Source organism: Maniola hyperantus, chromosome 5 (assembly GCF_902806685.2).
Source record: "Maniola hyperantus chromosome 5, iAphHyp1.2, whole genome shotgun sequence".
NCBI lineage: Eukaryota > Metazoa > Arthropoda > Insecta > Lepidoptera > Nymphalidae > Maniola > Maniola hyperantus.
Window position 1 is genome coordinate 4,466,402 of NC_048540.1, and position 14,190 is coordinate 4,480,591.

At 36.1% G+C, this 14,190-nt stretch overlaps 1 protein-coding gene and 1 long non-coding RNA gene across 3 annotated transcripts in view; both read left to right on the plus strand.

The window, feature by feature from the left end:
• On the plus strand, nucleotides 1–1,451 carry LOC138402423 (uncharacterized). Its single transcript, XR_011236801.1, has 4 exons — nucleotides 1–482; nucleotides 607–707; nucleotides 960–1,038; nucleotides 1,151–1,451. It is a non-coding gene; the product is annotated as an uncharacterized lncRNA (long non-coding RNA).
• Nucleotides 1,452–2,072: 621 nt separating this feature from the next.
• Nucleotides 2,073–14,190, plus strand: part of Papss (PAPS synthetase) — a 30,021-nt gene continuing 17,903 nt past the window's right edge. The window contains exon 1 of one of the 2 annotated variants that reach the window (XM_034969057.2): nucleotides 2,073–2,381. In XM_034969057.2, the coding sequence (XP_034824948.1) occupies nucleotides 2,343–2,381 (39 nt within the window). In that variant the 5' untranslated portion in view covers nucleotides 2,073–2,342. Of the gene's footprint in view, nucleotides 2,382–5,769; nucleotides 5,981–14,190 lie in introns of those variants that run through there. The other variant, XM_034969056.2, reaches the window with a different exon arrangement.

The window sequence follows — 14,190 nt, forward strand, 5'->3', positions numbered from 1 at the left end:
ACTTTGTATGGGGCCACTGCAGACTTTTTTATGGAATCATTTAGAATGAAACAAAGAAATTCTTTGTCTCATTCTAGACTTCAAAGTCAGAGACAAAGTTTCAAACTATAAACAACTGGCAACTATCTACTCTATGGTACGTTTGTTTTTAGGTTGTTGGTTTAAATGTGGTTTAAATATGAAAGTTTTCTTTCCCAACAGTTGTGATAAATTTGTATATTTTTAGTTGTATTTCATGTGGTTTAGTGTTTTTGCTTCTATTTATCTCTCCCGGTTAGCTTGAAGAAACTCGCAGCAGTGTGATTGAGACTAGAGAAAAATAAGGACTGTGACTTATTGTTTGTGACTCTTTTCGTTTGTAAGATTAAATTTATCATGTCTGATAAATATAGAAAGCGTGTTAAGTGCTGTGCATTGGCTTTCGACCCAACACTTACTATCCACTCTTTACCAAGAGCCGGAAAGGCATCTAATTATGCAAGGTAAATATTGTCGTGTCCCTTAAGTACCAGCTGTTCTTTTTGTCTACAAACCGGCTAAAGAAGTCAGAAACGCTGGTGTTTTTGATATTTTGGTTTATTATATAGTATTATTATAATGTTTCAGGCTTCGAATTTGGGCAGAATATTGTTTTGCCAATGTAACTGAGTAGGTGTTGAAAAGCTTGCACACCAGCAGAAACATTGCAACAACATTCAATTTCAGTGGTATGTACCTAGTTACTATACCTACATTTCTATTGCAATTTGTAAAAAATTCTCAGAAAAACATCAATTGTTCATTTTGCCTTATTTTAGAACCTGTCCTAATGTGCCTATCTTGTCTCTGCCAGCAGACACATCACAGCAACATTTAATTCAAGTGGTACATAATATAGATTTCTATTGCAATATGTACCTACTTAATACATTCTCAGTAGAGAAACCAATATAATGATTGTGTATTTTGCCTTATTCCAGGAACAGTCAGTGTGGCTTCCGCAACCCACTAGGTACCAAATGTGCCTATCTTATCTCGGCCACCAGATACATCACAGTGGTATGTAATAAGATACATCACAGTGGTATGTTATATAATGTTTCTATTGCAATTTTTTATAAATCATCAGTTAAAAAAATATAATAATTTTGTGTATTTTGCCTTATTTCAGGACCTGTCTGTGCTTCCACAAACCACTACCAAAATAATATGCCTATATGCCTATCTTGGTTCTGTTCATTATTTTATTTATGATATATTGAATAAGTAGTTCTTGCTATGTAACATTCCCTAGTTTGAAAAACATTTCAGTATTAGATCTTTAATAATAATTAATCTGTTTAAAAGATAATAATTCTATTAAGATTTATTACTGTAATCCAACTTTGGTTTAACTTTAACCTGTTTTTGTAATTTCTTCATTATGTATGCTGTGGATTATGACATAGTTGTAATAAAACACTTTAAAAGTACATTTTTTTACTTCATCTAATAGCTTAGAAAAAAAATAAGTAAAAACATAACTTAAATCTTTGTATGGTTTTCACAGTATAATATAAAAATTTATTTCTAAAAATTATAGCATTTTAAAAAGTTTTTACTTGTTTTATTCCAGTTTTGTTATGGCCGCTTTCCAATCGCCATAAATAATAATCTTTAACTGTGGAATAAACTCCTCGGTTAAAGATTATTTGGCGATTGAAATGCGGGCCTAATATAGAAAAAAAAAAAAAAAAACGGGGTTCGTAATTTCGCGCCAAAAGTTTAATTCTATGGAATCACTAATAGATGGCGTGACGGTGCATAGTCTGCACTTTATTTGTATGTAGTTGGGCTTCTTCTCCTGGAGTAAATGTGTTCTGTGGTTACGTCGTGCTATCGCTATCTCATACGCGGTTACACAGTACTTTAATCTACCTTTTTTACTCAATCTACGCTTATGAATGCAGCCAGTAAGCTAGAATCCAGAGCCGTAAACCAGTTAAAAAAAGCTATCAAGCCCATTTGACATTTAGTGTTAACTCATTGAAAGTTTTCTATGAAAATGATTTCGATATCACTTAGTGAAGCAGCAATGCAGAACAAACCAATGTCAAATGAGCTTCGTGGCTGTTTAGATGTTTGACACTTTGAATGTTTATTTTTCAAACATTGAAATTGAAATCTTAAAAAATAATGATTGGATAATTATTAATTAATAAATCGTAAGTTTTTGAACTCCCTGTGAAATACTAACAAGTTTTAGTTTCAAGTTTAGGATTTAAAGTTGTGTGCTATCTCTAACTTGGTGCGATAAAATTCTCCTTTAACATAAATAGAACACGTTGAACGTTGTAACTTTTATTTGATCGAACTTTGGAGCAATGGACGGACCTTCGAGACCTAAGAAAAAGCTTAAAGCGGTAAGTGAAAACTAAATTATTCACCAAGTTAAATAAAATTAATATTTCATTAAGTAAACTTTCTGTATAATTGGAAATCTTAGGAGAACTTTGATAATCTTATATATTTAGCTGTATCTACCCAAAAAATAGCACTATCATGTTATAAAATGATGAGACTAGTTTTTAATTTAGTCATCGTTAATAATAATTAGTTAGACAAGCAACTAAGTAGGTAGGTCCCAGCAACAACTTACAATTTTATTCATTTTCTTGTGGAGCTTTTACTAGTTTCCATTGGACAGATTGTTTATTTTTCACTTATCTTGAATTACTGGTTCAACATTAATTGTTAGTTGTGACATGATGAATTCTTTAATGCAGTATAAATAAAATAAAAATAAATAAATCTTTCAAAGAAGAGGGATTTTTCTGGTAAGTACTAGATGATGTCTGTGACTTTAACCATGTGCATAAATATAGGTTTTTTTAAAAATCCTGTTGTAACTCTTTTCCAGAATAAAACATAGCCAATTTGTTAAGTCAGTATAAGCCATCTCCATTTTAGATTTCAGCCAAATCGGTTCTGTTGTTGTGGTGTAAAGAAGTAACAAACATACACACATGATGCAAACTTTCGCCTTTATAATATTATTAGTGTGATAGTGTGAAGTGTGAAGTGTGATCATGTGGTTTGGGGTTATGTGAAATAGTTACATGCTCTTAAAAATTTGGGAACCCCTAGCATATACCACTACATGTCATAATAGCTATTTTACTAGGTATTGTGTACTTTATAGTTTGTCTTTGTCATTATTTAAGAAAGACTCAAAGACCATAACTTCTAAAATATATTAGTAAGATTGTCAGACATTTAGTTAAATGTCTGACTCTACATCTTATGGATAAGGTCAGGTAAGGTAGGTTTAGTTTCTTGTTATTACCCCTCATTAGTTCTAAACTTCCAATGTCAAGCTCTAAAGGGTCACTGGCGCAGCGTATTGGATCAACATGCATGTATTATGTATTTAATGAAACCTGTTTTAAGACCAGTTGTACAAATCTTACAAATCTGTTATGCAAATTGTTTATTATATTTTTATAATTTTATAGTGTTTCACCTACACTTGAAGGAAATTATTTAGAAATTGTTTATTATTCAGTTGCAGCCTAGTGTGGGTGTATGTTTGTTACTCCTTCAAGCAAAAACTACTGGGCGGATTTGGCTGAAATTTAGAATGGAGATAGATTATACCCTGGATTAGCACATAGGCTACTTTTTATCCCGGACAATCAAAGAGTTCCCGCAGGATTTTGAAAAACATAAATCCACGCGGACGAAGTTGCGGGTATCAGCTAGTCATAAATAAAAGATACATAAGTACCTACTGCAATTTTATTCAATAAGAGTGAAAATTAATTTTACTCTACACATCATATTTAAAGTAAAAATTAACGTGAAAACAAAAATCACAAAATATATAAAACATAAGCGCGAGCGAAGCGAGGGGGACAATTTTTCTTTAACTTTTACAATGCCCTGCACTCTTAATGAAAGTGAACAGCAAATCAAATTTATCGCCAGCAAAGTAACCACGATTTCTTATAAGTATTTGTAATTAATAATTATATAATAATATAATATGTTTACGTAATTTCAAAACACGCGTTATGATGTCAACATGAAATATTAGTGCGAACTGCGAGCGAAGCGAACGCGATTTTTTTAAATAAGTCGAAGCCGTCAATCGGTTCCTGTACGAGCCTACATAGAAATTTTAGGGCTAAACTCCTTATGCCGAGATAGATCGAGAACCTGAGTTCTCGATCTATCTCGGTGGAAGCGACGTTTGAATGTTACTTCCGTCTGAAAAAAGATCTGAGTACTTCAAAATGGAGCCTAAGGAAGTTTTACTTCAATACGTATGCTGGAGTTAAGAACCTAGCGCACGCTACACGCTAGCGTTTGTCCAGCGTAGGCGTTTCGTCGAACGATATTATAGCCTACCTTATGTTCGAACGTATGACACCGCGATTACGCGAAGCGTAAATGCCAAGTAATACACTGGACGTCAATAACGAAATGGATTCAGAGGAGGAAACTCTATTGCTGACTTTGCTATTCAAAAGAAAATTATTACGAAACGAAAGAAAAATAAATAAAGAGCTATGGTACGGTACAACCCATTATGGAATTTGCGACTAAGTGCTATATTGTAGACACCTAAAAAATAACTTCAAATGTTCGTGATTCGTGACATCACATTGCTAGGCAATGCTAGCGCACCGTTCAGGGGTCCCGTAAATTGCTATTGCGCTGGAACCATGTTTTATTAACATCGAAATGACGTCGTTTTGACGTCAGCCGAAATAAAAATATACCATCAGCTTGAAACTTCAGTCTAGTGCTGACGTCACTAAAATGGCGGCCACGCGCATTAGCAATTTGCGGGACTTATACACGTTTAACGAACGCCTACGCTGAAGAAACGCTATTGTGAAGGGGCTCTTATGGGCAGGCCGGGACGTGCAATTGTCGAGCTTTCAAAGAAAGCGGTGAAAGCTGTCGAGTTTGGCTGTTGACGCATAAGCTTTCAGTGTCAAGGGCTGGAGCGAAGCGGAAATGTTATGTCAGGCCCTGGGCTGTTACTTGATAATAGTATAGTGGGGTATCTTTTGTTCTGCTTTAGTAGCTATACTGCTGACAGTTGCAGGTGTAGGCTGACAGTCGGCCTTGTCCACAAGGTCAAAGTTGCTCAGCGTGCTTATGGAGCGGGCTGTGTTGGGTGTCTCTCTGAGGGATAAAATCCATAACGAGGAAATCCGTACAGGAGAACCAGAGCGACCGGCATAGCTCAACGAATTTAGCCAGCTGAAGTGGCAGATGTTAAACTGTCATAGCGTAAAAATTGCGAAAACAATGTTGATGGCTAATCGAATCGCGGAGCTCATACTAACAGCTAACACTCCGTCTAAAAAATTGATACTGTTATGGTTTAAAACTTAAAATAATAAGAAGATTTTTGTTATGACATTGAATCTTTATCATATTATATAAAATTGAAAGTCCTGATTGACTGACTGACTGACTGACTTATATATCAACGCACAGCCTAAAGCACTGGTTCTAGAGACATGACATTCTGTCTACCATACAACAAACATAAAATGTAGAGCTGTTTTACTTTGATTGTATAGGTGGTACTCGTACAGGGTTCGAGTAATGACAGTCTCCTGTGATAAGTCAGGAAGTGAAAAGTAAATAGAAACAATTAATTATTGTCCTGGTGACAAATTAAATCAAGACAAAACTTGCAACCTAGTTAATTCAGCACGTACGTTGATTGATACGGTGAATTTTATCAATTAAATTACATTTTATAGTCGACTACAGTAGCAGTTATAGGGAAATACAATCATTCGGTGCCAGTCAAACGCGCGTGCGGGCGTTCGCGACCAGTTTCAATTTCGAACGCAGCCTTTGGCGCGAAAGTGTTGTTTATCGAGTTGTTATTTTTTATTTTATTTCAAAAATGAGTTTAGAACAGCGCAACAAAAAGGTTGCGGAGACCTTTGAGAAATTTAAGATCGCACAGTGGGGCAATGACCTGATAAGATCGGTTAGTTATAAATATTTTTAATTTATTTTTTTAGAAATTTACATAGGGTGGCCTTATTGCTAAAGCAATCTCTTACAGGCAACTTATGGTGTTTTTTTTAATGTTGTTTTATGATTAATGGTGCAGGTGGCTTACGATGGACGAGTCATGATTTGTGTCTATTAGTTACATAGGTAGCTATGTAAATCCGCAATTATTTAACACTGGCTATTCTGCTTTCACTAGTTGTAGATACCTATTTCCTCGTGTCTTTATTTTTATGCCGTCGTCGATCGCTTTCATAAAATAAATACTTACGTAGGCATACCTACCAATGTTAAGTGTTTTACATATTTCGTCTTAACTCTAAATGAACGATCATCATAAAATTATTACTTACCAATCAAATATTTATACCTAGGTAAGTACTACCTAGGGTACTTTATTTTTACGGTATTACTTTAAAAGCCGTGATAGCCTAGTGGTTATGACGTCCGCTTCATATTTGGGAGGTCTGGGGTTCGATTCGAGGCAGCACCTTTTACTTAACTTTTCAAGTTATGTGCGTTTTAAGAAATTAAATATCACTTGCTTTTACGGTGAAGGAAAACATCATGAAACCTGCATAACTAAGAGTTCTCCATAATGTTCTCAAAGGTGTGTGAAATCTGCCAATCAATGTAGACTAAGGCCCAAACCCTTCTCATTTGAGAGGAGATCCGAGCTATGTAGTGAGCCAGTCATGGGTTCATCATGATGTATCAGTACTTTATTTACCTAAAATGTTTATAAAAATAATCAAAAATAACTACCCAAATCACCCAGTTCGAAATGGGGATAAAATCGAAATGCAATAAACACGGCGCTCTTAAAATTTACACTTTTTTAGGGTTTCGTATCGTTAGGGATCACTTCGTTGTCTATCTGTCTGTCAAAAAACCTATAGGGTACTTCCCGATGACCTAGAATTATAAAATTTAACAGGTCATAAAGCATACGTAAGAGGAAAAATCCGAAAACCGTGATTTCGTGGTTACATTACAAAAAAAAATTAATTGGTATGTTCAACTCTCAAAGTAAGATAAATATGTATATCAAGTGGGGTCAAAGGGATTTATCTGTAAATTCTAATTTATTCTATCTTTTGTTTTATTCGATTATTTTTATGCATTAATAGTTTTTGATTTATCTTACAAAATGTCGAAAAAATACGACTCTAATACGGAACCCTCGGTGCGCGAGTCTGACTCGCACTTGGCCGATTTTTTCATGACAGTTTTATTTTATTTTCATTTAAATTATTAAGGTACCTACTACCTACCCCAAGGAGGTCCACCAAGTTGGATTAAACTGGTATTTTTTGACCTCTTTTTCAAGAGATTGCTTGAAAAGATTTCCATTGCAAAAAGTTATTTATGTACCCTACTTAAGTAGGTACCTACTTACTAATTTATTACCCGACTGCGTAAATGCAAAGGATTGGTTATTGAGCTCTTCAGTTCATATTATGTTGTATATGATACTTATTATGTTTTGTTCCTTTGAGGAGTTTTTAAGGACTTAACGCCTGCATTCTTGCACCAAATGAATTTGTCTTAATGTGGTCTTGTGACTTGCGAGCATTAAAAAAATGAGGAAACGGACGCGCAACGCTTGCCCGACTTCAAATGATTTAAAAAAAGTTTTTGTTTCTATTGTAAGTAACTAAGTTCAGAGCCTCGATAGCTCAACGGTTAAAGGAGCGGACTGAAAACCGAAAGGTCGCCGGTTCAAACCCTACCCGTTGCACTATTGTCGTACCTACTCTTAGCACAAGCTTTACGCTTAATTGGAGGGGAAAGGGGAATATTAGTCAGCAATTAACTTGGCTAATATTCTTTAAAAAAAAAGTAGTTTACCTATTAAAAAAAAAATTTAATAACTAGACCAAACATGCCGTAGAATAATCCGCAGTGGGGTTTTGAAAATTAAGTAGGTGCTTACTACATATTATGTACTTGCTTTTTATTTTTTCAAATAGTTTTAAGTACAATAAATAATAAGCTAACTTATAAACAAGAGTAATTAAAAGTAATAAATAAAATCTAAAACCTCATCGAAACCACCGCAGCGAGGCATTGTACCCAAGATTGCCAAGCATTGCCACTTTGGATGGCCAAACTAATTATTTGTCTAAGGTAGCTGCTAGCTCTTGGGTCCCCGGTATAGATTCGAAAAATTAAATTAATCATTTTCTTGTTATCCTACCTATCTATATAATCTCATAGGATTAACACCACAGATTAATGGAAATATGAATTCTACATACCTACAAACTCGAGGTCGCTCATCATTACTATGGTAATTTACTTCCGCTATTCTATTAAAACCGTAGTTTGCCTTGAAGTTGTAAAATGCAGTTCAATCAAATTCATTCTAAAGTAAAAATTAAGCTAATGATTATTGTATATTGATATTGTTTTCTATATCAGACATGTCATTAACCTCATAATTAGATATCTATTTTAATGAGAATCTTAAACGAAATCGTGAAATAGCAGAGGCTCTACGCACTGCATCCGATATTCTGTGACTTCAGGATCCGAAGCAACCACAACGAACAAGTAAAGAATAGAATTAGGAAAGAATCAGTACCCATATTATAAATGCGAAAGTGTGTTTGTTTGTTGGTTTATTGGTTTGTCTTTCAATCACGTCGAAACGGAGCAACCGATTGACGTGATTTTTTGCATGATTTTTAAAAACTTAAATCCACGCGGACGAAGTCGCAGGCATCAGCTATTAGAATATATTTTTATTTAAATAAATTTTTACAAGTGCTCTTGAATCGTTAAAATTATTTACCACTGGTTCTGAATACCGTGGCCGTTCCTACCGAGAGGAACGAGCAAGAAAATCTAGTCGGTAAACGCAACATCTCATACAAATAGCTAGGTACATCTATTTCGTATCGAGAATCTTCAGATTTAGATCGGATGCAGTGCGTAAGAGCCTTAGGAAAAAGAGAGTTTAGTTTAATACCCTATTGTTTTGTGTAGATAGTTAGTAAATAAATGTGATAGTGAAAGTTTTAAGATTTTCAACGGATAAAAGTTGCGCTGTTGGCCGAGGAAAAGTTTAAAATTCTTGAACTAGGATCAAAAATCAAATGTATGGGCTAGAGACTAAATCAAATTAGGTATTTATCTCACAAGTTTTTTTGCCTTATTTACAGATAAGTGTGTCACATCTTATATCTTAAAAACCAGTATCACATCTTAAAAATCGATAGGTATCACATTTTAAAAATTGATAAGTCGTTTGACCTTCACAAATCGATATCTATAGCTAAGACAGTGCAAACCGATGCGACTCTGTTGGTGGTAAAATGGTTTTAATTTTTTTTATTGATTTAGTATTGTATATTTTAACTAGCTTGTGCTCGCGACTTCGTCCACGTGACTACACAAATTTCAAACCTCTATTTTACCCTCTTATGGGTTGAATTTTCAAAAATCCTTTCTTAGCAGATGCCTACGTCATAATAGCTATCTGCATGCCAAATTTTAGCCCGATCCGTCCAGTAGTTTGAGCTGTGCGTTGATAGATCAGTCAGTCAGTCACTCACCTTTTCATTTTATATATTTAGACTAGCTTATGCTTACGACTTCGTCCGCGTGGACTACACAAATTTCAAACACCTATTTGACCCCCTTAGGGGTTGAATTTTCAAAAATCCTTTCTAAGCGAATGCCTACGTCATAATAGCTATCTGCAGGCCAAATTTCAGCCCGATCCGTCCAGTAGTTTGAGCTGTGCGTTGATAGATCAGTCAGTCAGTCAGTCACCTTTTCCTTTTATATATTTAGACTAGATTATGCTCACGACTTCGTCCGCGTGGATTACACAAATTTTAAACACCTATTTGAACCCCTTAGGGGTTGAATTTTCAAAAATCCTTTCTAGGCGAATGCCTACGTCATAATAGCTATCTGCATGCCAAATTCCAGCCCGATCCGTCGAGTAGTTTGAGCTGTGCGTTGATAGATCAGTCAGTCAGTCACCTTTTCCTTTTATATATTTAGATTAATTGTGTGCTAATGTGCTAAAGATACACTTATTCCTAGCTGTGAGTTCCTACTTACCTATTACCTTATATAATACTTTTATTTTAAGCACATTATACAATTTAATACTTATCTACATTATAATCATGGTCATGGCAATTATTTTTGCAAATAAACACTAGGCTAGGTTGGGGAAAATTGATAAATAAAATGATATTATTTTATCTCAGATTGCTCTATCTAATCAGTAATCATACGTTCTCAAATTTATTTTTCTTAATGTCACACCAACTATCTTCAAAAAGATGGTATCTTTATTGTATTTTATCTTAATGCAATCATATAAAAATAAGTAAGCAGTGTATTTACGTTTCCGTAGTTCCAGTGCAAACTGCAAAGCCCTATAAATCTAAGTAGTACGATATTAAAAGGACTACAACCCTCCACCTCCCATGGCCCCACCAACCTCTCGGTTATATGGACCGAATCGCGGGAGGGCTCCCGTTCGGTACTTGCTCTTGGCGTTTTCCCGGGGCGCCTTCTTGACTCCCTACAAATTATTGTATGCCTCCTCCTTGTCCCTTATCCTTACTCTCCCCCCTTGGCGGCTAGATATCACTAGCACAGCTAAGATCCCCGCTGCTGCACCTCTGTGGCGACGGCCTGGCACCTGTACGCTCCGAACTGCTTCGCCTCTTATGCCAATGGTGCGCGAATTTCCGTAGCGGAGATATCAATAGGACAAAGGCATTTTCATCTTCTTTGTCATGAGTTTCTTTTCCGTACTTAGCACATACAGCGCTACTTGAGACCACTAATGCAGCTCCCCGCCAGATCACTCCAGCCAGCCGAGATCACTCCAGAATCCAAGCAGGTCACTCATGTCGGCGTGGACTTCAGGAAGTGTTGCTATCGAGCCAATGTAGGCTTCTCGTTGGGCTGATACACCACGGCATTTAAGCAGTACGTGTTCTGTATAGAGGGCTGTCAGTGATAGGTGAAGAATGAACCTAGAATGAAGAGGTGTTTGTTTAACGAACAATGTCCTCTCATCGTGCCTTTTTTTTAAATAGAGATAGCGAGCAAACGAGCAGGCGGGTCACCTGATGTTAAGTGATTACCGCCGCCCACATTTGCAGCAGGTATTAAGCTTAGGATAACTGCCTACAGCTATCCTAAGCTCAATCACGTCGCAACATAGCAACGGGTCGACGTGATTTTTTGCATGGGTATAGTTTAAGACCTGACGAGTGATATAAGTTACTTTTTATCACGGAAAATCAAAGAGTTCCTATAGGATGTTTAAAAACCTAAATCTACGCGTACGAAGTCGCGGGCATCAGCTAGTAACTCTATAATTATCAGTACTCATGTCCTTTTAGTGACAGTATTATGATATGGTTAATAAATGTATGTAACGTAATAACGTTGTGTTTACGATACCTGCACGCACATCGTTCATTGTCAGGGTTGCCAACTCTAGCTCAAAATAAATGAGTTTGCTCTACCTTTAATGAAAACTTTTTTTAACTTGTTAACACGTTTTTCATGCGTTTGAACAGTCATATCCTAAGAGGATGAACGGGGCTGGCAAATGTTTGGAGTAACAGTTATTATTTTTTCAAGGTAGAAACATTTTAGGTACTATTCACAGTAAACTATATGCACTAAGATAACACTTACATGACACTTCTCATAATATACTAACCTAGGTTTTTCTAATTCTTCATATGCCTTTTCTGTAAAGTAGACCTCCATTACAAAGATTTTTAGAAATCCCAACAAGGTTTTTAATAACCTTTATAGTAGGAAACCGCTAGTCCTTATTTATTTATAAAAGGAAAAGCTGACTGAATGACTGACTGACTGACTGACTGACTGACTGACTGACTGATTGATTGATTGACTGACTGATCATGTAGATAGCTATTATAACGTAGGCTGTAAAGGACTGTAGAAAATTCAACCCCCAAAGGAGGTAAAATAGGGATTTGGAATTTGTGTAGTCCACGCAAAGTTACGAGCATACGCTAGTATAAAATAAAATAAATTGGCGATAACCAATATTTCTGTTATGTGGGAACCCTGACCACGCTCGCAGTTGCAACTATTTTATGCATTCCCACTGGTTATGTCGGTGTTGTTTTACGTAAACCGCGGACTTTCTCCGCCATTCTGCATGATGAAGATCGGAGTGCTGGTAGATTATAGGGTCTGCACAAAGTATGAGTCGTCAGCGACAAGCTGCGGATGATTAAATACTTGTTAAAGTCAGAAAAACCCAAGAGACATATTATAAGGATCATGATGAACCGTCGAGGGCTATGAACATATCACATATTCGAAATATAATAAAGATAGTAAAAAAATGAATGTCACCATTACAAGTTGACTGCAGACAAACACTTGAATGCAAATCTTTGACATCCTCGTCATATTATCTTGTGCAATAAAAAGTAATTATTTAAATGATAAGGGACTAATAAGTCCGTACATTTCGTAATTTCAACGCCGCCGGCTTGTCGGTGTTTCATTTATAGGATACTAGCTGACACGCCCCGGCTTCGCTCGGGTGGAGTTTAGAAAATTTAGGGGGAGGTTGAATTAAATTTTTCTCTCCGTAAGAACCATCCTCGTACTTCAAGGAATATTATAAAAAAAACCGGCCAAGTGCGAGTCAGGCTCGCGCAATGAGGGTTCCGTACTACAGTCGTATATTTTCGACATTTTGCACGATAATTCAAAAACTATGTTTTAGAATACACAGGAAATTATATGATACTCCATCTGATATATATATATATATATATATATTTATCCATTATTTATTCATTTATCATTTATATATATATATATATATATATATATATATATTTTGACAGTTGAAAACCAAAATCAAATTCAAGTATAGAAGTCATTAGGTACTTACTTCAAAAAATAAGGAGACACCACCCTCATATCAAATAGTGGGTAGTTCGTTTAACGTTCAGAACGGAACAGGAAACATCGGCTATAATTAAGTTTACAATCAAATCAAAATAGATGTAAGATTATTTTAAAACTGTAAACTTAACCTTTGGCTTAAGGTCAAGTTTAATTATGTTACTATCACTTCTGGTTGTTCTAAACTTCTAACGGTTAGGCATCGTTCACATCTATTATCCGCAGCGCCGCCGAATGTCAGCAAGCTCATTGTTAGGCCAATGTTAATGTTTTACCCACCAACAGGCATCCAAATATGTATAGCACATGGTTACAGCGATCACGCACTCATCCGATCCGAATCCGTGAAAATACGGATATAAAAAATATCAACGACATAATGTCATAAGCTACCATACTAAACAAAAAAGAACGTATTTTCAGGGACTCGGATCGGATGAGTGCGTAATCGCCGTTAAAGGTTCGTTTTCCTGTCGCCAAATCTGAGCGACCGTGTACCTATGGCTCAGATTTGGCTGCAGCAAAACGTCTGGTGTGGACAGTGCCTATGCATCACGAGTCGTGCAACCGATTCTAAAGGTATGATTTCGAACCACGCTGTACGCAGCAGCGTTGCCGCAACAGTGCTGTCACCAGCTGTCATAGTCCTGTCGCGGCACTACTGGGCCCCATACAATCTCTATAAGCTTATATGACATTACATTCCGAGCTAGGCAGCAATGTTTCGCTACATTGCTGCCGCGATGGTATGGTATGGGGACCAGTAGTGCCGCGACAGGACTGTACAGCTCGTGGCAGCACTGTTGCGACAGCGCTGCTGCGTACAGTGTGGTTCGGAATCATACCTTTAATTAACCGGAATCAAATAGGTACGTGCCCGTTGCAGGTGTAAACAACCTAAAAGCAAATCGACTGTGAATTTTCCGCATTTGAAATTCTATTGTTATTGTTATTTTTTTGTGTTACCTTGAAGTTTGATAAAGAATCGGAAAAAAATTAACGGCCATAATAGAAAGGATTATGTTTTTGTCGACTATTGCAAATTGCAATGCAACGCGGTCATACGCTTCTCGGTGCGTCATGCATGGGAATGTAAAGAATTGGCCAATGTATGATATAGGTAACATGGTAATTTGTATAAATCGATGGGGGCTTTTCACAATTCATTTATATATTGGTGATCCCAACATTTGTACCAATTTTACTCCTATGCGAATTATTGTAACCTTGGATGTCTATATA